This window comes from Myotis davidii, unplaced genomic scaffold (genome assembly GCF_000327345.1).
Source record: "Myotis davidii unplaced genomic scaffold, ASM32734v1 scaffold554, whole genome shotgun sequence".
Classification (NCBI taxonomy): domain Eukaryota; kingdom Metazoa; phylum Chordata; class Mammalia; order Chiroptera; family Vespertilionidae; genus Myotis; species Myotis davidii.
The window spans coordinates 410,155-431,943 of record NW_006285312.1 but is presented as its reverse complement, the minus strand read 5'-3'; the positions used below and the strand labels follow the sequence as shown (position 1 = coordinate 431,943).

Genomic DNA, 21,789 nt, shown 5'->3' with positions numbered 1-21,789 from the left:
TAAATTTCCGTCTCCTTAGCTGCTCTGAGGTTCATCAGAAGGTCCGAGACAACCCATGGCGGCCAATCCTGGGGCTCCAGAGGCCCGCGTGGGCAGGAGCCGTTCAACCGCTTCCCGAAGGCCTGCGTGGGGCCGCGCACACCTCCTGGGCGCTGATTGGTCACCTTGTGGCCCCGCCCCCTCGGCCCTGCAACGCCTCGCTCTCCTTTGACCTCGATTTCAAGCCAAGCGCTGGGCAACGGTTGGTCCGGCTCCCCTGAAGCTTGGGTTCGACGTGCCCAATGAGGAACGAGCTTCGCGGGGGCTGTCGGGAAAGGCCGCCGGTCTATATAAGGAGTTTGCTGGGCGTGTCGTCGCGCCGGGGTCGCCTTGCGGTTCTTGGACCGGGGCTGGTTGGGAGGTTGCCTTAGGCTCACTGAAGCGGCACCTGGGAGACGATGGCGGAGGGAGATAATCGCAGCACCAACTTGCTGGTGAGTGCCGGCGTTCGTCACCCGGGAAACGGGCGGAGCTGCGGCACGTCGGTGGGCTCGACCCGGCGGTGCTGCGGCCTCGTGTTTATCACCCGCGGCGGCCCGGCCCTCTCCCGGATTCCTGGCGCTGGCGACGGCCTTGTTGGGTAGCTTCTGCTTGGCGGTGTCTAGTCCCCCGGGGGAGGGGAGAGGAGGGCGCGCGATCAGACATCGCGAATACGGGTTGAGGAAGAAGGGGGGCTGTGTCCAGAGGGCCGCGAGGGGCCTGTCGAGCGCTGTTGGGGCCTAGGCCCCAGTTGTATCGCATCTCCCCGCTTTGATCTTAACTGGGACGCCCCTTGGTTCCTTTTCCCCATGCTTGGGCAATGGGTGGAGGGTCAAAGGGCTGTGGCTGAACATTTCTGTTAGCACTGGCAGAGCTGAAAACGGCCGAGAGGCAGCGAGTTCACCTAGAGAAAGAAGTTGGTGGGAGGGGGTCCAGCTGGCAGGACAATGGGAGGGGAGGTCCAGGCGGTTGTCTGGAATTTGTACTTATGGGGGTCGCAGAACGATTTCAGAATAAACAAGGGTCCGAAGGAACTGGAGTGAGTTTGCATCACAGGCGGACAAATAGGACCTCACTGTGGATTTCACGGCACGCTCTGGTCAAAAACGAGAGAAACCGGTGCATTTTCTCTGTTCCCTTTTCCCAGGGAAAGGCAGGCCACACACCACACCACAGTGACTAGAAGGAGCAAATAATTTAATTTTTGGCTTTTGATTTTCCAATAGCCCAGGTGCTGTAAAGGATTAAGAGACTTTGCAGGGTAGTTTGTGTTCTAATAGCCCAGGTGCTGTAAGGGATTAAGAAACTTTGCAGGGTAGTTTGTGTGTGCACTTGTTTTTAGAAATGCATGACCACACCCACCCACACACCTCCCTCTACCTACCTGCCTATCTATCTACCTACCTACCTACCAATCTCTGTAGTCAGCCCCTGCCAGGTTCCTTTTAAGAGGATTGATCAAAGCACAGAGTTGAAATGACAGGTCCTGGACTGGAGCTCAAACACTCCTTCCAGCAGAGCAGTGTAACTTGAAGGAGAAAATGTTTTGCCACTTCACATTAGCTCATCCTAGAAGTTGACTTGTCAGATTTTCGGAGAAATTTGAAGTCTAACCAAAATGTCCTCATAAGTTTAAGAAGCACTGTAGAAGATATATACATTTATAATTTGGTAAAAGCAGTTTTCCTTATTTGTGCAAATGATGTCAACATCTAAATGATTCCATTACACAACGAGCTACTTGAGAATTTTATTGATCGCTGTTCAGGGAGAGGCTGCTATCCTAATGGACTTAGAAGTTGGGGTTTAAATCAATGAAATGACAAAACAGCAAATCAATTCTAACCACTTGAAATGAGCGAATAGAAAGATCTATTTTTATACTGTGGGTACTGTGCTTGGTAGTGCATGACTTTGGGAAAGTTGGTTAATCATTCTTTAATGTAAAATGGGTCTTAATTATCCCTACCTTATGTGAAGAGTAGCCCAGTTCTTAGACTTGGAAAAGTGGCCATTAAATTATTTTTTTTCTCTCCACTGATTTTTGTCATTGGCACCAAAATTTTAGAGTTTTGTTTTTTTTTTAGAAACTAATTTGTTTAAAATAGTGATTTGGTTTACAGCTGTTTTATATATTTGATGTCTTAGAAGAGTTTAATTCTCTAGGATTAATTCTCAGGAATGTTGAGAGTAGTAAATGATGGCTTTAAATATTGGTTGTATAGGCTGCAGAGACTGCAAGTCTGGAAGAGCAGCTGCAAGGATGGGGAGAGGTGATGCTGATGGCCGATAAAGTCCTCCGATGGGAAAGAGCCTGGTTTCCGCCTGCCATCATGGGTGTGGTTTCCTTGGTGTTTCTGTAAGTGAGCTATTCAATTCCTTAAGGTTGTGTTTGTTATTAATAAGGAATCAGGCACTACACAGCTTCCATTCTGGAAGTGTCTTAAGTCTTTTGTAATGCATAATCTGTAAAGAATGCCTTTTCTTAGTGCAGCTTGCCCAGTTTTTAGAACTTGTAGTACTTTGTGAACTCAGTAACATAATGCAGTTGAATAAATCAGTGATTCTCAAACTGTTTGGAACCCTTTCCACTCCTACAAAGTATTGAAAACCATAGAGAGCCTTATTCTCTTGGTATTTACATCGCAGCTATAATATCATTTCATGAAGCTTCCAGAAAACCACTTGTGAGAAAATTAGAATGAAAAGGGCAAATAACATCTGAGAAGCAGAGGAATAAGTGAATAAACATCTTCACTTAGGAAAAGTGACTCTGTTTTTCTAACCTTTATTAATTTTTTTTAAACAGGAATATCTATTATCTAGATCCATCTGTTCTATCCGGTGTTTCCTGTTTTGTTATGTTTTTGTGCTTGGCTGACTACCTTGTTCCCATCCTGGCGCCTAGAATTTTTGGCTCCAATAAATGGTAGGTGGCGTGATAATTTGACATTCTAATTTCTGAGAAATTACCCTGTTGGCTGTGATTAGTATTCTGTAACTAATCACAGAGAAGTATCTAACCATCAGATACCTAGGGGTTAGATTTATTGCTTTTATATCAAGAGTTGTTTTTTTTTAGCTCATTCATATATAAATCATTAATTTCCAGTACTTATATAGCTCCACTAGAGGCCCAGTGCATGAAATTCATGCACAGGTAGGGTCCCTAGGCCTGGCTGGCGATCAGGGCTGATCTGTGGGGGGACCGGCTCTCACCCACCTTAACTGGCCTGGTGCCACCCCTGCCACTGCTGCTGGTTGGGGCCTGTGGGCTGGGGGCAGCTCCTGCATTCAGCATCTGCCCCCTGGTGGTCAGTGCGCATCATAGAGACCAGTCATTCCTCCGGTCATTCTGCTGTTTGGTCAATTTGCATATTAGGTTTTATATAGATAGATAGGTCTTTTTGTGGTCTGACATTTATTTTGACTTTCTTTGTAGACTTTTTTTATTGAAGTGAGAGGGTTATTTGTTTTTTTAGGTAAATGTTTTACTTAAAATATTTTATCAAGAATTGTAGAACTCAAGAAGAGCTTTCCATGAAAGTAGTATCTCTACATTTTATATTTGTTTCCATTGATATTTAAGATAGTATATTAACTTCACAAGTTATTTTGGAATGAATATACAAACAGTAACTGGTAGATTTTTGTCCATTCATTTAGCAACTATTGAATGTCTACTTTTATGTTAGGCACTGTTCTGGGTGCTATGAAATATTTTGATTTTTAAGATTGGTCTTGTGTTTAAGGTTGAGATGTTGAGGCAGTGCAGTGGTAGTTAGCTTAATGACTAGCAGTAATTTCAGAGTAAGTTCAAGTTGTATATACAAGTGGGTTGTTAATTTCATTTATACCATTCTTTGAATTAGTCATGTACTGAGTTCTCAAGATATATATAGTTAAGTGGTAGGGATCATATTCAAGAATTTCAACTTCTCTCTTCTTTGTAATGTTCAGTTCTCACTTTTTTTTTTTAAATATATTTTATTGATATTTTATAGAGAGGAAGGGAGAGGGAGAGAGAAACATAAATGATGAGAAAATCATCGGTCGCCCTTGACCGGAATCAAACCTGGGACCCTTCAGTCCACAGGTCAATGCTCTTTCCACTGAGCTAACCAGCTAGGGCTAATTCTCATTTTTGACTGAAATAATGAGCAAAACTAGACATTGGAATATATTTTTTCTTCCTAGCTGCTATTCTCCATCTGTTGTTTATTTAAATTTGATTAGTAGCCTACTTGTGCCTTTAGCTTTTTGTTCCCCTGGTAATAGCAACTTATTAAATAACTAGAGGCCCGGTGCACGAAATTCATGCACTGGGTGGGGGGTGAGAGAAGGGGTGTCCCTCAGCCCAGCCGGCACCTTCTCCAATCTGGGATCCCTCTCACAATCCGGGACTGCTGGCTCCCACTGCTCGCCTGCCTTCCTGCCTGATCATCCCCTAACCACTCCCCTGCCAGCCTGATTGATGCCTAACTGCCCTCCCCTGCCAGCCATCTTTGAGGGCGTGACAGTTAATTAGCATATTCCCTCCTTATTGGCTGTGGGTGCCGCCATCTTTACGACTGTGTGAGGGTCAATTAGCATATTCCCTCTTTGTTAGGATTCTTAAAAGGAAGAATTTTAAATGTAAGCCCTTGGGTCTTTGAGAAAAATTGAGACATTGTTGAGGAAGTTTGCTTAAGTTATGGAATAATTAATTATGTTTATTTAAAGATGTTTTCCCATAGCATTATGGATGAATATTAGGAAGTGTCCTTTGAATTGAATTGTTTTTCACATTCAGTAATGAATTATGCTGCTATGTTTTGGGCAAGTTTGTAACAATGCTGTATAAAAATTTAACAAGTGGAATCAGCTTCTGACCTTGACTTTATCAGCCAGAGGGCCTTTTAATCTGCTAATTCATAATTCCAGGAGGAAAGTTTTCAGAAATAAACACTGAGTTTCATGGTAAATCAGTTCGTGGCTCTGTCTTATCAACAGAGCAGTTTTATTGTTTGTTCTTTATGGGGAAGGAAGGACACTGTTGCATGGCCACAATCCATCCTTGACCATGGGCAACATATAAGGTCGAAATTGTTTACAAGAAGTTCCAGGGTTCATCAGAAATCCTCTTACTGTATCTCTCACTGCAGTTTCACAGGGATGAGAACTAGAGGAGAGAAGATAATACATCCCCCAGCTTAGGGCCTGCTTTTTGTTGTTGTTAATCCTCACCTGAGGATATTTTCTGTTGCTTTTTAGAGAGAGTGAAAGGGAGGGAGGGAGAGGAAGAGAGAGAGAGAGAGAGAGAGAGAGAGAGAGAGAGAGAAACATCCATGTAAGTGACACATATCAACTGATTGCCTCCTGCATGTGCCCCCTAATAGAGCCAGGGATTGAACTTGCAACCCAGATACATACTCAACCAGGAAATTGAACCCAAGACCCTTTGGTGTGCGGGCTCTAACCACTGAGCAACACCAGCCAGGGCAGATCTGCTTTTTAATAGCAGCCATTGTATCTGTAATAACAAAGACAGTACAATGGCAATTTTTTGTTTTTGTTAATTCTCACCTGAGAATATTTTTCCATTGTTTTCTATTTAGATTTTCTTTAGAAGATAGCTTTTTAAATATGAGAGGATGGTGTATTTCTGTTTACTGTAGAGATATGCTTATAGTGAAGGGGGAAATCCTTTTTCTAGGACCACTGAGCAGCAGCAAAGATTCCATGAAATTTGCAGCAATCTAGTAAAAATTCGTCGCAGAACTGTGGGCTGGTGGAAACGCCTCTTCACACTAAAGGAAGAAAAGCCGAAAATGGTACTTTTTTTGTTTTGATTTATTCAAGTAAAGCAAAATTTTAAGGTTGAGTCAATTTTTACTTCAGTGTAATATAATGATAGCCTTTTTGTTTGAATAGTTATAGTTTGATATTTATCATCCATTGCTTTAATTTCTTTTGAGTGTATTCATAAATGCATATCTGTATTAGACTGAGTCACTAGAAGTTAAAATTACATTTAATTTGTATTCTATTAGAGTGAAATCTCTTTTTTTCCTACTGAAATAAAGTAAGAGACATATACTTAGAAAGCATTTATTTTCTATTTTTAAAACTTATTTATTGAACCCTGGCCAGTTTTGCTCAGTGGATAGAGTGTCTGCCTGTGGACTGAAGATATTTAAAAGAAACAAAAAAAACAACCCTAGCTGATTTGGCTCAGTGGATAGAGCATCAGCCTGTGGACTGAAAGGTCCTAGGTTCGATTCCAGTCAAGAGAACATGCCCAGGTTGCTGGCTCCATCCCCAGTAGGGGGCGTGCAGGAGGCAGCTGATCAATGACTCTCTTTCATCATTCATGTTTCTATCTCCTCTCCCTTCCTCTCTGAAATCAAAATATATATATATATATGTGTGTGTACACACACACACAAAGAAAAAGGATATGATTTCTTTTAAAAAGAGGTAATGGATGTTAACCTACAAAAAAAATTTATTGATTTGAGAGAGAGAAACATGGATTTGTTGTTTCAATTATTTATGCATTCATTGGTTGACTCTTGTATATGCTCTGACAGGGGATTAAACCCACAACCTTGGAGTATCAGCATGACACTCTAACCAACTGAGTACCTAGCCAGGGCTAGCATTTTTTTTCTTACTATGTGAAGTTATTAATTGTAAAAGTTGTATCTATAGATAGATACTAAGCATTTTTAAAGAAAAGTGGTAATAAAAACGGAATCATTTTCCAATCTTTAAAATGACTTTCTTAGTCTGTTTCTAGGAGTTAATACATTCTTACTATTTTCTTTATTAGTACTTTATGACCATGATCATTTCTCTTGCTGCGGTTGCTTGGGTGGGACAGCAGGTCCACAATCTTCTTCTCACCTACCTGATAGGTAAGTCTTTGAGGGCACAGGCACATTCTGGGCAATGAAGTCTAAGGAACTTAAACAAACGTGTGTGCTTACCAAGTTTAAGGCACTTATCAAGGGACTGGGAGTCTAGAAAGATATCTAAAACCCAGGTCCTTGTTTGTAGGAAGTTTGTGGTCTTGCAGGAAGTTAAGACAAAGAACATAATAACCAGGTAGAAAGAAATGTACAGGAGGTAAAAATAAGTAGTGTGTGTCATTTGAGGTTGGGAGGTATGATGGTTGAAGTTTCTGGGATATGAGTATCAACAGATGTAATGGATTTCATATTGCTTCCTCCCATTAGACTGCCTAATAGTCTGGGAAACTATCTTCTCTAGACTGTATTAACATTTAGGAAGTGAATTATTGCCTTCTTAACTTTGTTTGTTTGTTTATTTTTAAGTGACTTTCTTCCTGTTGCTTCCTGGACTAAACCAACATGGAATCATTTCGAAGTACATTGGAATGGCTAAAAGGGAGATGAACAAGCTTCTTAAGCAAAAAGAAAAGAAAAACGAGTAACGCATCTTCTTTATTCAGTGTGATTAATGGAGTATACATTGTGCGTGGGAACAGTGTCTCTTACCTGGATACTAAAGTGTTACAGAAGTAGCTCTTTGCTCTCACGCATTCTGCCCTTAGTTACTAGAAATTCAGACTTGCCACACAAGGCTTTATACAGAGTCTTCATGTCAAGTGTATCTGGGTGCATTCTCATCAATTGGCCTTATATGGACAACTCATGAATACAGCTTGTTTTGATTTTTCTCACACAGGGTTGATTACTTATAGGCAGCTTCCGTTAAAATAATATAGTGATGAACTTCAATCTTTAGTACAGTTAAATGACTTTGGATAATCGTTCAAGTTGATCTTTGCTTTAGCTAGATATAAGGTGTAGTGGTCTGTGGCTATAGGAAACTGGTTGTACTGTCTCCTTCCCAGTCTGCTTAAAAAAATGTCCAGCTTCAAGAATATAGAGACCAAGTTTACCACTTCAATGAAGAGACCAATTCTGTTTCTATACCATGGAGAAGCACCCTCATGAAATAAAATGATACTAATTACATGCCCTAGTATGTATTGGTTTCTCCCTTGTGCAAAACTGAGTAGCTGATCCTCCGAAATGGGGAACCTGACAGTTTTAGAGCTCTTGTCTCATTGCACTTAGCTTTCAAGTTAGTAGGTCCTAAAGGCTTTTTAATAGCAGGCTTCCAAAAGCTTGAATTTAGGATTTTTTGGCATACTTTAGTTTCAGATTTTCAGCTGTCTAAAACTAAAGTACATAGAGATGAAGACTCGTGCCTATGACTTTTACTCTAAGACCTGCTAATAAAGGACAAAAGTCTTCTTCCTGTGTTTCATCAAGATTCGGTAGAAAATAATTTTCTTCCACTCATTTTTCAATTCTCATTTTATGGTAATGTTGGCTGCTTGGTCCCCATAGATTTGGTCTAGGAGGTGGTGACTATGCTGGCATCTGACTGTTTTTCCTAGATATTTCTCAAGATTATAAGGGCTGTTGGTGAGAGCAAACTTGTGTACATGATAGATAGCCTTAGGTCTATAGCGATGTTCTAACTCTTGGAAAGCGTTTTAGAATCATTTTCCCTCTCAGTACCTAGATATTTAGAGTAGTTGAAATCTGTGGAATGAACCTTTTAAGGGCCGAAAATGTGACATATTTGGGAACAATTCTTTAACTCTGATTAACTAGCTGTAATATAGTTCTGTGAATTTATTGCACTGATGCTGTAAAACCTGGATCTTGTGGTATATCTGTCCCTACATAAGTGTTGTTTTCTCCCCTTCAATATTGCTGTCAACAGTGGCACCCATGTAGCATATGTTTGAGTTTTTTGTTTCATACTACAAGCTACCTTAATTTACATGTGTTTCCTCATTGTAAATAAGCCTGTCTCCTTACCTGGATTTTTTGTGTGTATACATGTTCTACCAACTACTTTTGTGATTTTAATTCTGTATTACTTCTACTTCGTTTTGTGAAAAGGGGAAAAATAAAAGCTGGTATCCCTTTTTGTGTCTTGTTTCTTTCTACCTTAGCCAGTACAATATTTACTTGAGTGGATTTATGGATCTGATTAATGAACTATCTTGTGTGATTAATACGTGCCTATAAGGTACTCTTTAAGAACAAAATAAAAGGTTTAAATTTATTCATTCAGCAAACATCCAGGCAAAATGCTAGATGCAAAAGGAAATGAATAAGTGATAACCAAAGATGATGTGTGAGAAGGCCAACCAGGGAGAACAGGCAGGGAACAAAGCAGGCTCAAGGGAGAATGCCTGCCATGGGCACCTCTGTACCCCAGGGGACACGAGGTGCTCAGTAAGTGAGTGGTGGGTGACTTGTATGTACTTTAAACTTTTTTTTTTTTTTTTACATTACAGCTCAAATTGGATGTTTTATCATTGGACTTCACTGTCTACTTAGTGTATCCTGGGAACAGATTCAATCAAATTACATTCTGAGGCCTACATCCACCCCCTACACATAACACAAAAAATGTACGGATCCTTCTTTGGAGCCTCATGGGGATTTGTTGTAATTCCAAACAGGGAGGTCTCAACACAAAATCACCATCGTTGGTTGCCTGATACCTGGAAATGCTGTATTTATACCATGCAGTTGTGATTACATCTCAGGCTGGCCAGTCACACTGGCTGGCTTCCTTCCCACACCAGTCTGGCTACGCCTGTGCCAGTTATGACCACTGCAAAAGTCCTGTTTTGACACTTGCTTTGGCATTACCTCCAGTGGTGGTCCTATCCCAAATTCACAAAATGTCGAAAGGAGGCTATTTGGAGATAGTTGTGCTAAAAAGAGTAAAGATTTGGTAGTTTTTAGGTCAGGTGCTTTAATGCCAATTCATCTTCCACACAGTTGCCATTTATTTAGCCTCACCTGAGGATATGTCTATTGACTTTAGAGAGGAAGGAGGAGAGAGAGAAATATTGGTGTGAAACATTGATTGGTTGCCTTCCATATACGCCCCGACTGAGGATTGAACCTGCAACTTAGGTGTGTGCTCTGACCAGGAAAGGAACCTGCCACCTTTTGGTGTATGGGATGACTCCAACCAACTGAGCCGCCCAGCCAGCTCTAGTTGTCATTTAACAATCAGATAATGATCAATCCTATTTGAAGCCCTCTCAGCAGGTTCCAGTTTGCCTACAGCATAAATCACAAACTTGTAAGGCACTTTATACCTGGCCATCTGCTCCAATTCTACTCCTCTACCCTACTTCCCAATTCCAACCCAGCCATTCTGAGACTTCTGTTCATCTTTATTCCATGCCTCCTAGTTCCTGGAGCTGTTGTAAAGCTAGAATATCTGCTGCCCATTCACCCTAATATTTTATGGTTCAGGTAGACCTAGATCCAACCCCCCGCCCCTTTTCTTTTGACTTTTAAAACTAAAAAAATTAAGATTGAGTCAATTTAAGATTGAACTTCGTCTTCTCATTTGTGAAGTGGGGGTAATAGTATAGATCTCATAGGTGCAGTATATGATCCCATTAGTTTTGTGGATTCAATAAATTAATCTACAGGAAGCACTTAGTGGCAATCACGAATTAGAAGTTGTTAGACTTCATGACACATCAAATTGCACTTCCTCTGTGAAAGCTTTAGCAACATCCCAGGCCACCTTTGCATTTCCACAGCACTTCATATTGGCAAACTAATGGCACATTGGCTGGCATTGTGTTAAGACTTCTGTCTCAAGGCAGGAACGTACTTTTGTCCCCTCACTACCTGGTACATGATATTCTGTTAAGTGAATGGATGAATGAATTAAGTGTATAAAGAGATAGTGGGTATTGCTATTTTCCTATTTATGATAAAGCTCTTAAAGTGAATTTATTCACTTAACTCCCCACTATTGCTAAGGCTCTCAAAGTGAATTCCACATTTTTAGCAAACAAAACATGTAAGTGCAGAAGAACCAGTTCTTCAAGGAAATGTTCATTTAAAAAGCAAATGGTCCTTTTGTAATATATATTTAGCCAGAGAATTCTATATCCCTGTGAGATCTCCAAATTGGGAGCTTTGCTTTCTTGCGGTTCACTTAGGATTTGAGAAGTGGGGGTGTGTTAGGCAGAGGCTTTATACTAAGGAATGTTAATGTTGATGAGCACTCGCTCTGCCTTACCCTCACAAGAACTTTTTTTAAAAATATTTTTTTATTGATTTCAGAGAGGGAGGGAGGGAGAGAGAGAGAGAGAAAGAGAGAAACATCAGTGATGAGAGAGAATCATTGATAGGCTGCCTACTGGGCAATCACGCCTGCAACCCGGGCAAGTGCCTTGACCAGGAATCGAACCCAGGACCCTTCAGTCCTCAGGCCCATGCTCTATCCACTGAGCAGAACCGGCTAGGGCTCCTCATAATAACTTTTAAGAGGCAGGTATTATTACTATCCTCAGTTTATACCTGGGGAAAGTTCAAAGAGGATGAGACATACAAACTGGTTCTTGTCCTGGTGCAGACAGGCAGATAAAAGCCACCGCTCCTAATCCTGAGTGTTTATTTAGAAACTTGTGACTTTCTTCCAAATGTGTTTTTCCCAGAACTCACAAGAAACGCCTGGAGCCCTAGTAAATAATTTCTAAAATTTAGGGAGGGTCAAAGAGGAACAACAGATTACAAAAAATATTTTTGACTGCTTTGAAAATGTAATGTATACACACATTTCAAACAACAAAACAAACTTTATAGGGAGAAAAGCAAGTCTTCCATCCCAGTTCCTAATGCCCTTCCCCAGAGGTAATAACCGATTTCTGTGGGCCTTTCCAGAGACACTATAAATACGCAATATTAAAATTTATTCTAAATGGTGAAGTTATTGCAATAAAAATTAGCAAACATCTAGTCTCTTCTTGTCAGTTTTTTATTTTACAGATTAAGTGCTAGAAGGGGATGGACCAGTGGTTCTCAACCTTCTGGCCCTTTAAATACAGTTCCTCATGTTGTGACCCCCAACCATAAAATTATTTTCATTGCTACTTCATAACTGTAATGTTGCTACTGTTATGAATCGTAATATAAATATCTGATATGCAGGATGGTCTTAGGCGACCCCTGTGAAAGGGTCTTTCGACCGCCAAAGGGGTCGCGACCCACAGGTTGAGAACCACTGGATGCCTTACCTCTCTATCCTGTATGCATGGCCTCACCTGGTAAGGTCGATGCTATATACTCTCTATTGCCCATGCCTGAGGAGGCTCCGCCTTTTACCCCCACCTTCCACAGTCTTTCCCCGCCGCTCCCGGGTGGTGCTTTGAAAATCTCGCGAGATCCTGCCCGCTTCCCATAACTCCGTGCGCTTGCCCCTCCCGTCCTCTTTCCGCCATCGGTCGGTGCCGGTGAGTACCTCTGCCTGGTCAATCCAGCGTCATCCGTCGGCTATCGGCGCCATCCTGCAGTCTGAGACTCTACTTCTGTGACCTGCGAGGATGCTGGGCCGTGTCTGGGCCGGGGATACGGGCCTTGAGGAGCCTGGGCAGGCGTAGGGTAGAGTCGCGCTCGGTGCCCCACGCTCAGTACCCGGGAGCTATCTTTTCGGGCCCAGGCCGCAGCGCGTGCGGGAACCGGAGAGGCGGGAGCCCCGCGCGGTCAGCGGCGCCGGGGTCTCCCCGAAGTTGCTGAGGCGGCGGGAAGCGTTGGGCACGGGGACTGTCGTGGGCCGCGCATTGCTGCGGTCGCGCTGGGCGCTAGCGAGGCTGGGGACTCGGCAGGAAGTCCTGCTGGGGAGGCAGGCAGTTCGCTGGGAACTAACCTGGAGCTTCGGTGCCCGAGGGCGTCCCCCCCTCATCACTCGGTTGAGCTTTAGGAAGCAGGTTGGATCCCTGCCAACCTGCTTGGCGCTTGAAGCTTGATCGGGATTCCTTCCTCACTTTCCAGAACTTGGTCCAAGTGTGTTGCAGTTTGTGCCCATGCGGAGAGAGTCCGCTCTGCTGCCCTGTTCGCCATGTGATACACTTGCTGTTAGGCACAGTGTTCTGTGGCACAGAGACCGACGTTTCCTCTTTAATAGACACGGGCGTTGGGTGGAAAGTAGTATCTTTTTGTAAATTAGGACAAGACTGACATTGGGTTAGTGGACCAAGGGACAGTGTTAGTCCCGGGGCTGCTGGGTTTCAGAAGCCAGGAGAACGTTGTCGGTGACTGCCGGCTCCCGTGCGGAATAGCGGACGGACCTTGTCTGACTTTTTCGTTCAGGTAGCCGACTTCCGCTGGGGATCCTGGGGAACAGCCCTGCTGAGAAATAGGAAAACTTGGGTCATGATAGAGGCAGAAAAAGGCATGTGAAGGGACTGGGTGCCTGTTGACGTTAGCAGTGACGGTGAACTCTTGTTTTGTCTTCCTTGAACAGCCATCATGGTGCGCATGAATGTCCTGGCTGATGCTCTGAAGAGTATCAACAATGCCGAAAAGAGAGGCAAGCGCCAGGTTCTCATCCGGCCGTGCTCCAAAGTCATCGTCCGGTTTCTGACTGTGATGATGAAGCATGGTAGGTTGCTGTGTTCTGTGTGCCTGGGGACTGTTGGCGATGAACCTGGGCTGTGCCTGGAACAGCCTGGAGAGAGGAGGATGTTGGGACGGTTGGAAGGAGAGGTGAAGCTTGTGACTTGTTGTGCTAGGTGTTTGGGGGTTAAAATGGCCCTTCACCTGCGATGAGGCACCGAAGGGGCTCCTGAGCTCATCCAGGAGCTCCTTGGGATAGAAAGCGTGGTTGCATGGCTTGGGCACAGGGTTGCCTTTGGAAGTGGGAAGGTCTGAAGGGGCAAGGGCACATAATCCACTTGGAAGAATTGCAGGCTGGGTTTTGGGTGCTGCCCCCTGAATTTTCGATATTACTTAGGCTGTAAAGATTAGTGGTGGTACAGAGCCACTCTCTTGCCCTAAACTTAGAGAAACGACAACTGAGATGAGGGAAAAGAATCTAGTAGGCAGACAGGAATACTAGGAGAGTAAATACTTAGGTCTCCCAAATTGATAGCTGCCATTTAATACAGTTCGTTATGTTCTGTAGGTTACATTGGCGAATTTGAAATTATTGATGACCACAGAGCTGGGAAAATTGTTGTGAACCTCACAGGCAGGTTGAACAAGGTAAGAATTTAGTATTTTCCACCTTTAAGAATTATCTAACATGGTTTGGCGTCTTGTTATTGCCCTTGTAAAGCTGAACAGTGGTGGTGTGCTTGCTTTACCTATCACTTTAGGAATTGATTAAAGTCATTAAATTTTCTATCACATTTTACTTCCATTTATTCTCCAGGATTGCACTTGCTGTAGAATTGTTGACCTAGGGTTTGTGGAGTGTGGGCTGTCTAAAGGGAGATAAGGGAGGGTTGGGGTGAACCTGGTGGTACTGGTATTTGAATGGTGAGTGTTACTGTAGTGCCTGCCTCACTGGCTTGAACTTGGGTGGCCAAGGCCACTAATGCTCTCAGTGTACGAACTTTTGTGCCTTCCTCTTACGGTGATTGTGCTGGTTTTTAGACAGAATGGGGTTCTCTATCAATATTACTACTCTTTTTGCTGTGTGTGCCTCTGAGGTCTGTGTTCTCTTTCCGTTTAAATTGTCAGCATAACCTAGTAGATTATTTATTTGTCTTTGTGGTTTAACTGATTGCAGGTGTTTTAGGAGCAGGTGTCTATAAGCTAGTCAGGGTCCCTGAGCTGCTACCCTGCTTTCTGTTCATGTTGGTAGCTTTCAGATTTGCAGGGAGTCTGAACTCCTATAGTCCAACATACATTGGGGCGGGGGGCCCATAAATTGAATCCTGGTTAGAGGCAGAGGTCAAATTGATTGGTAAGGTTATTTCCTTATTCAGATTTCTTTTACAAAGTTGCTCCCTGTAGAGTGAACTTGCTTCATGTGTGGGTAGATACTTAGTGTTAGATGAAAACTTCTGGATATGAAGCCTTTATGAGAGATTTGAAGGGTTGTCCAGAGTAACTAAGTATGTCTTTTTTTATTCTAGTTGTAATCATTAGTCCACAACCCCAAAGTAAGATTTAGATTCACTCTCTGTCCTTTTTTTTTTTTCTTTCAATATTTTATTGATTTTTTTACAGAGAGGAAGGGAGAGGGATAGAGAATTAGAAACATCCATCAGCTGCCTCCTGCACACCCCCTACTGGGGATGTGCCTGCAACCAAGGTACATGCCCTTGACTGGAATCGAACCTGGGACCCTTCAGTCTGCAGGTCGACGCTCTATCCACTGAGCTAAACTGGTTAGGGCCACTCTTTGTTCTTAAAGTAGAAGATTCACAGTTTGTTCTTGAAGTAGAAGGTATATTAGTGTTTTTCCTATTTTTTTTAGGAGTTAGGAAGTTGGGGTCTGAGCTATGTTAAGGTCTCTCAGTTACTTAATAACCAGTGGGAGACAGTTGTATAGCATATCTTCAAACATCCCTGCAGAAGATTGCATTTATAAAATTAAAAAAACACACAAAAATCTCTTTAAGTTGGAGAAATGCTGCGTACCAAATTCTCCTTGAACATTTCGCTGTACATAATAGTTTGAGAAGTAAGTTTGAACAGAGCATTTCCCTAATGGAACTCTTTGTGGCATTCTTGTTCTGTGGTACTAGTTTGACAAATTGTGGCTAAAAGATAGTTGAAATCCAGGTCCTGCCACTTTCCTGTCTGACCCGGCAAAACCAATGTCAGTTTCTCAAGACTCGTCTGGTTAGGGAAGGGTGTGCTGGTAGTTTAATTCCACTAGTTGAAGGAGAGCAATTTTCCTGCTGGAATAAAAAACCTGGGTGCTGTGGAGTGGAGGCTCAGAAAGGTCTACCGCTGTAGGTTGCTTGGAGAACTGATTGTCTCTCTTCCTGTATTTTTTCCGTCCAGTGTGGGATTGCCCTTGGCAATCAAGTGGCATCATAGCTGGTAGGATATGAAAGGAACAGGTTTCCTAGCATAGGCCTGAGAGGCCCGATTTCAGTTTCTGTGGGCTCAAATCTCTACCCGGGGAACTGTAATTCCTCCAAAACTTGAATAAGCTCTAACTTCATAATCTCCTTTAGTTTTCTGTTAAGTATCTTAATAGATTTTTTTAATGGTTGTCTTGTGTGGGTGTGCACACAAATGTCTACCTGTTTTCTTAGTCCTCTGGAGTTTACACTTGGATGATACTAATCCTTCGATGATACTAATTCTCACATTGTTGTGTGTGAATAGTGGGGGCCTGCCTGCATTGATATTGTTAGGAGTCCTGGTGATTTATAGAGCACGGGGTCATATTGGGCTCTTATTAAAGACATTTTCTCTCTCTCCAGCTTCCATTCTCTAAACCCAGCTGATTTAGTCAGAGATCTTGTATGAGCCCACGGACAAACTCATGTAGCTTGTTAGTGGAGGTTTTAGGATACATTGTGTTTTAGGATTTGTATGTGATTGGGTGAAATAGTACTGTGCTTTGGCTCTTGGAGAGCTCGTACTGGTAGGACAGTTGGCTGTCTCAGTAGCAGACATATCTGGGATAGCATTAAAAACTGCTTTCTGTTTTCCATCCGTTTTGTCAGATTAGTTTGGGAAAGTTTGCCTGGGGTTGTAGGATAGTGTGCCTCAGAGATACTTAGTAGTACTTTATTGGTGTGGAGCGGTGAGTGTTCTTAGATTTTAGGATAGTGCCTGTGGTGTTTGTTTCTTAGAAATTGTAATGTTGTGCATGTTTAGTATATAGATGAAGGTTTTGAGACCCTACACATTCATGCCATACTATGAAAAAAAAAGTTTTGACTTTTTTTTTTTTTTTTGTCTAAGAATTTGTTCTGTGACAGCTTCCATCCCAGGGAGAATGGTGCACACTGGTGACCTAACACTGCCATGTGTGTTGCCTTGTGTTCTCTTGACTTTTCTCAATACTTTGTTTTTTCTCCCTGGGCTGGCATAGTATATTTTCTATTCTGTATATTTTTCTGTATATTTTTCAAATGGCATTTATATCAAATATTTGTACAGAATAGTTATCCATGAAATTTTGAGTTGATTGGTTTACATGACTTAAGCAATTATAAATACTGTTTTGTGTTACTATTTTTCTATTATTGATGAAGTATGAACAGTGTTTTATGTTATGTTTTTACAGTGTGGAGTAATCAGCCCCAGATTTGATGTGCAACTCAAAGATCTAGAAAAATGGCAGAACAACTTGCTTCCATCCCGTCAGTTTGGGTGAGTCGATTTTCCTCAGTTAAAATAAGTTAAGACTAAGGATTGCTGTGATGAAATTCGATGAGCTGAATTTTTTTGTTTTTGCAGCAGTAGAAATTGTCTACATTCCCAACCAGCTTGACTCAAGGACTTGGCTCATGTGTAGCTGCGTTACACGTGTTAGGGCTAGGATTCAGATTCTGAGAGGCATGTGAGAGCTGAGGCTGAGAGACAGCAGATTTGTGTCCCCATTAATGTCTGCTCTTTTCCTTTATGTTTGATGTGATCCCCTCCTGTGGCCGAATTACTAAGTGGCGAAAATAAGTCCATCAAGTTTATAGTAATACTTTCATGCTTTAAACTCCATGTCGCCTTTCCTGAGAGCAGAAAGTGACATTTTGAAAATAAGGAATGTAGTCTTTGCTTTCAATTAAGCTTAATAGCATTGTTTCTCAGTGTTAGGGCAGAGCTGTGGCTGAGGTCTCTGGATAGAAGTCTTTTACTATTTTTAATATTTTTGTTGATTTCACAGATAAAGGAAGAGGTGGGGGAGAGAGAGCGAGAGAGCTAGAAACATCAATGACAGGAAAGAATCATTGATCAGCTACCTTCTGGGCATGTGCCCTGACTGAGAAACGAACCGTGACCTCTTGGTTTATAGATCGATGTTCAACCACTGAGCCATGCGGGCCGGGCTGGATCTGAGTCTTTTGTTTACAGAAGCATTCCTGTGCATGGCCAGCTTGTGGAGGCAGTGTTAGTTTCTGTGTGTGTTACAGGAAGATGTCTTAAGCACTGAGGAATGTTGGTTCCTTTCTGTACCAGAAATTGGCTTTATGTTGAACTATTTAGGAAAAACTTACCAGCATTTTTTTTTAACTCTCCATAGTTTCATTGTACTGACAACCTCAGCGGGCATCATGGACCATGAAGAAGCAAGACGAAAACACACAGGAGGGAAAATCCTGGGATTCTTTTTCTAGGGATGTGATACATATGTGGAAATAAAATGCCTCAAAGGACTCTGGTGCTTCACTCAGTCGTTTTGAACGTGACAGCAGCGTGGCAGGAGCTCCTGCGGCGGTGCGCAGCCTTTGTGTTGTTTGGTGAATGCCGTTTCCCTGAAGTGACCAAGAAAGTCTTGTGATAACTCACCCATCACATCACGCTCATGCTCAGCAGAGGATGGCGTCTGGCCCTGGATGGTTGCATCTGGGTTGGGGTCCAGGCGGTGAAGCTGTCTCCCTTTCTGGAGTCTTATGTCAACCCTGGAAGGAGTGGTGCCTTTCCTGTTTTCAGCTTGACAATAGTGCTCATTTCAGGCCCTGTTGTTAACTGTCCTGAAAATACATGGTTAACTCTGACAGCTAGAGCCCACAGCTCACTAAGACCCATCTCAAAGCAAATTTGGATGGCATGTCAGTAGCATTTTCACAATGTGTTCATAAAATGGCATTTTAAAAACTAGTTTTACTGTAAACCTGTCACAGCTGTATTCCTGGAGTTGAGTGAATGAGTTTTATAATAAGTCTTTGAAATCATGTATATTGTACATTTATTTACACTTAAAGCACACTTTAATTGGGATGAGCAACTTTTAATTAACCGCATGTGGCTGGTAGTTCCATATTGGACAGCCTAGATTAGCCTCAGTATTTTGGTAGTCCTGTGGGTCTGGCCAAGGAGGAGGCTTGGATGAGAACCCAGGTACTGTGCACCTAGCCAGCTATTGCCTGGCATGGGAGTGGAATGGATGAGACGGCTCAGCCTTATAAAACAGGATAGCAGCTACTTTTCCTTAATTGTCTAATAGTCAAGGGAGCCAAAGTAGAACAATGGCTGCCACATTGCAGGTCTGGTTACAAAATATCCAGTAGCCCTAATAGGATGCTATGTTAAGTGCTAACAGCTGTTTGATGATGTATAAATTTGTTCTCTTTTCAGAAAAGGATGTTTCACTGTTAACCATTGGGATTATTTTGGTAACTGTTTTGTAGGGCTACTTTGTGACTAACGTGGTTCAGGCAGTTCTCACTGAGCACTCTATTTTAGCCTGGGTGGGGATGGTCAGTCATCACTGACCTGGTGGAAGGTGATCTCTCCCCTTGTCAAAAGGGAGAACCTTCTTCATGGGGTTGGTAAATGAAAGTACATAAAATGGCCCAGGGCCAGCATTCAATAACTTCTGAAAGAAGGGCCTACTGGAAAATGTGGGGAATAGCTAGGGATGCCAAGACCAACAGACGTGACAAGTAACCCCATTTTTAGGCTCCACCCGTTTAAATGTTAGAAGACAGGCATTGAGAGACAGTGTCTGGGTTTGAGGCTCTGATTGGAAGGCCCCAATCACTTGACGCTCATAAATACAGTTGTGTTTGTCCGGTACAGAGGTGAATCCAGAAGAATCTTCAAAGAGCTGATGGTTGTTTCTCTTATGCCAGGATTTGATATGGAAGGATAGGGGCCATGTTTTTGTTAGCTTGTATCTGGTCCCTAGCATGATGCCTGGCCTAGAGCGGGTGTCTCAATAAGTACATGATGAGTTGAAAGAATCCTCTTAATGGACACCGACTACGAATATTAAAATAGGTAAGGAAATGGCTCCATTTGCCATAAGATATAGTGGGGATCAATCTTAAGTCCTTTGATGTGGTTAGGGATGGAAAAATGGTAGGAAAAATTGGATGACCAGTTGATTAAATGACACATGTTCTCTGTGTTAATGAGAAGGCAGATGGCCTTAGTCCATGTTTCTGAAACCCAGTAAGAAGAATTCTAACATGACATGGGGCTGGTTGGCTGGGGCTAGCTAGACCCAGGTTTTGAGAGTCTGGAGACAGACTAGGTTCCTGCTGGCGGGATAGTTTGGCACAAGCCAGTTGTACCTACTGTGGTGGGAATCCAGCCTTCCCTACAACATGCTGCTGCTGCAGACCTAGGGGTTAGGGTGGCTGTGACAGCATCTCGATCATCTGGGCCCACCAGATGCACTTGAAGTCAGTGTTAAAGGAACATTAGCACATACCAAGACCCTAGAATCTATACGTAGATGTCAGGGAAACAACTTTCTGAAAATACAGGAAAAATTAATATCCATGCATTTTTCTAGAGAGAGATTCTATAATAGGGCCTTTGAACAGGCTGAAGGAAATCTAATTCAAGAGGCCAAACCACTGCTAAGGACACCACACATAGCACGTCAGGGCATGTTGTGTTCTCGTTTGGAGACTTGCATATTCCTGGTTACTGGTGCCTCCCTTAGCAGTGCTCTGTTCTCTGGGCAAGGTGAGGCTGCAACCTACATCTCGTTACTTTTTCTCATCCGAGGCTAGGAAGTTGACCCTGAAGACAAAATCTGATTCTCATGTGGCTTTCCAGTTTTCATCCACTGCCTCCCAAAACATGCCTGCTAGTCCTAAATCCTCGACACCAGATGTGCCCCACCTCAGCTTTTGCTTACACTTACCACTACTGGAAATGCCTTTTCCTGAGAACTGTCCCTAAGAGCCAGGTTAAAGGTCACTTCCACCATAAATCTTCAAAAGGAATGTTTTATACTTTTTTCCCCTCCTAAACATACAAATGCCTTGCAGTGGTTCTCAACCTTCCTAATGCTGCGACCCTTTAATACAGTTCCTCATGTGGTGACCCCCAACCATAGAACTATTTTTGTTGCTACTGTTAGGAATTGTAATACAAATATCTGATATGCAGGGTGTATTTTCATTGTTTGCGACCCACAGGTTGAGAACCGCTGCATAGTGCTTGTAAAACGTTTACTGTATGCCAGGCATGGAACTCAGTAAGCTCTATAGTATCTCATTTAATCTTAACAATTCTATATCATGGCTACTGTTATTGATTCCGGTTTCCCAGGTAAATAAGCACAGCTGTGAAGTTGGTTGTTCAAGATGCTATAAAGTGGCAAAGTCGGGATTTAAATGCGTTTAAACACCAGCCCTTAATATGTCCTATCATGCATTTTTGTTTTCACTAGTGTTAGATATGTCCAGGCACTAGGGGTGGGTACAAGTGCAAAAACATCTCTGTCCTGTTTGGAGTTTGTTAGATGGAGTCCTCCACAGGGAACCCTGTTACTCATCTCTGTCCACAGCATTTAGCCTATCTAAGGGGATATCTGCAGGCTTAAAGTCCTCTCTGACCCTCATTGTGGGAGAGCAAGCTTTATAAAGCAGAGTCCTATCCAGTGCTATAGTGTTCTGCCCACAGAATTCAACGGACCCAAAAATCCGAGTGGGCAACATGGAGTAGAGTGGAATGTGGGCAGGATTCAGTTTAAGGTCACAGTTCTAGCACCCAGTTTCCCCTTTTTATGTTTTAAGTGATGGAATAGGCAGTGGAAGTGCCAAAGAGCACCCAGAAGATAAACCAAGGAAGGCAGTGAAAAATATTAAGAGAATGAACTTTGGAGTCAGATGCTGGCTTCATTCATTAGTATCTAACTGTGATTTGGGGCCAGTTGCATTGCCTGTGTCAGTTTCCTCACCTTTAATATAGGGATGATAGTAAAGCTTCCTGTAGTAGTTGTGAAGATTAGATACAATGATTTTGAAGTGCGGGAGTGGTAAAAAGTAGAGCTGCTTGCAAAATACTCAGGTTCTCTCCCTGCCAGGCACATGCACTTTCCATGTCATTC

General features: G+C 42.7%; 2 protein-coding genes across 6 annotated transcripts; both read left to right on the top strand.

Annotated features, from left to right (window-relative positions):
• The first annotated feature begins 253 nt into the window (after positions 1–253).
• On the top strand, positions 254–8,971 carry ARL6IP1 (ADP ribosylation factor like GTPase 6 interacting protein 1). Of its 2 annotated transcripts, XM_006756067.2 has the most exons (6): positions 268–473; positions 2,244–2,377; positions 2,828–2,947; positions 5,714–5,831; positions 6,833–6,917; positions 7,338–8,971. In XM_006756067.2, exons 1-6 carry the CDS (start codon positions 438–440, stop codon positions 7,454–7,456), a joined length of 612 nt encoding a protein of 203 aa, XP_006756130.1. In that variant the 5' UTR covers positions 268–437; the 3' UTR covers positions 7,457–8,971. The 2 variants fall into 2 exon arrangements, with proteins under 2 accessions (XP_015414470.1, XP_006756130.1); XM_015558984.1 differs by lacking the exon at positions 2,828–2,947 and having other exon boundaries at positions 254–473.
• Positions 8,972–12,236: 3,265 nt separating this feature from the next.
• Positions 12,237–18,155, top strand: RPS15A (ribosomal protein S15a). Of its 4 annotated transcripts, none has more exons than XM_006756066.2 (5): positions 12,237–12,322; positions 13,333–13,470; positions 13,993–14,072; positions 17,068–17,153; positions 18,022–18,155. In XM_006756066.2, the coding sequence occupies exons 2-5, from the start codon at positions 13,338–13,340 to the stop codon at positions 18,113–18,115; spliced, it is 393 nt and encodes a 130-aa protein (XP_006756129.1). In that variant the 5' UTR covers positions 12,237–12,322; positions 13,333–13,337; the 3' UTR covers positions 18,116–18,155. The 4 variants fall into 4 exon arrangements, with proteins under 4 accessions (XP_006756129.1, XP_015414468.1, XP_015414469.1 ...); XM_015558982.1 differs by lacking the exon at positions 12,237–12,322 and adding an exon at positions 12,351–12,463; XM_015558983.1 differs by lacking the exon at positions 12,237–12,322 and adding an exon at positions 12,554–12,571.
• Positions 18,156–21,789: the final 3,634 nt, after the last annotated feature.

Excerpts from the sequence above, each read along its gene's own strand:
- RPS15A (XM_006756066.2), top strand. The coding sequence starts at position 13,338 with ATGGTGCGCATGAATGTCCTGGCTGATGCTCTGAAGAGTATCAACAAT. Across the intron at positions 13,471-13,992 it reads GACTGTGATGATGAAGCATG|GTTACATTGGCGAATTTGAA; the intron begins GTAGGTTGCTGT and ends TATGTTCTGTAG. Across the intron at positions 14,073-17,067 it reads TCACAGGCAGGTTGAACAAG|TGTGGAGTAATCAGCCCCAG; the intron begins GTAAGAATTTAG and ends ATGTTTTTACAG.
- ARL6IP1 (XM_006756067.2), top strand. The coding sequence starts at position 438 with ATGGCGGAGGGAGATAATCGCAGCACCAACTTGCTG. Across the intron at positions 474-2,243 it reads ATCGCAGCACCAACTTGCTG|GCTGCAGAGACTGCAAGTCT; the intron begins GTGAGTGCCGGC and ends TTGGTTGTATAG. Across the intron at positions 5,832-6,832 it reads AGGAAGAAAAGCCGAAAATG|TACTTTATGACCATGATCAT; the intron begins GTACTTTTTTTG and ends TTTCTTTATTAG.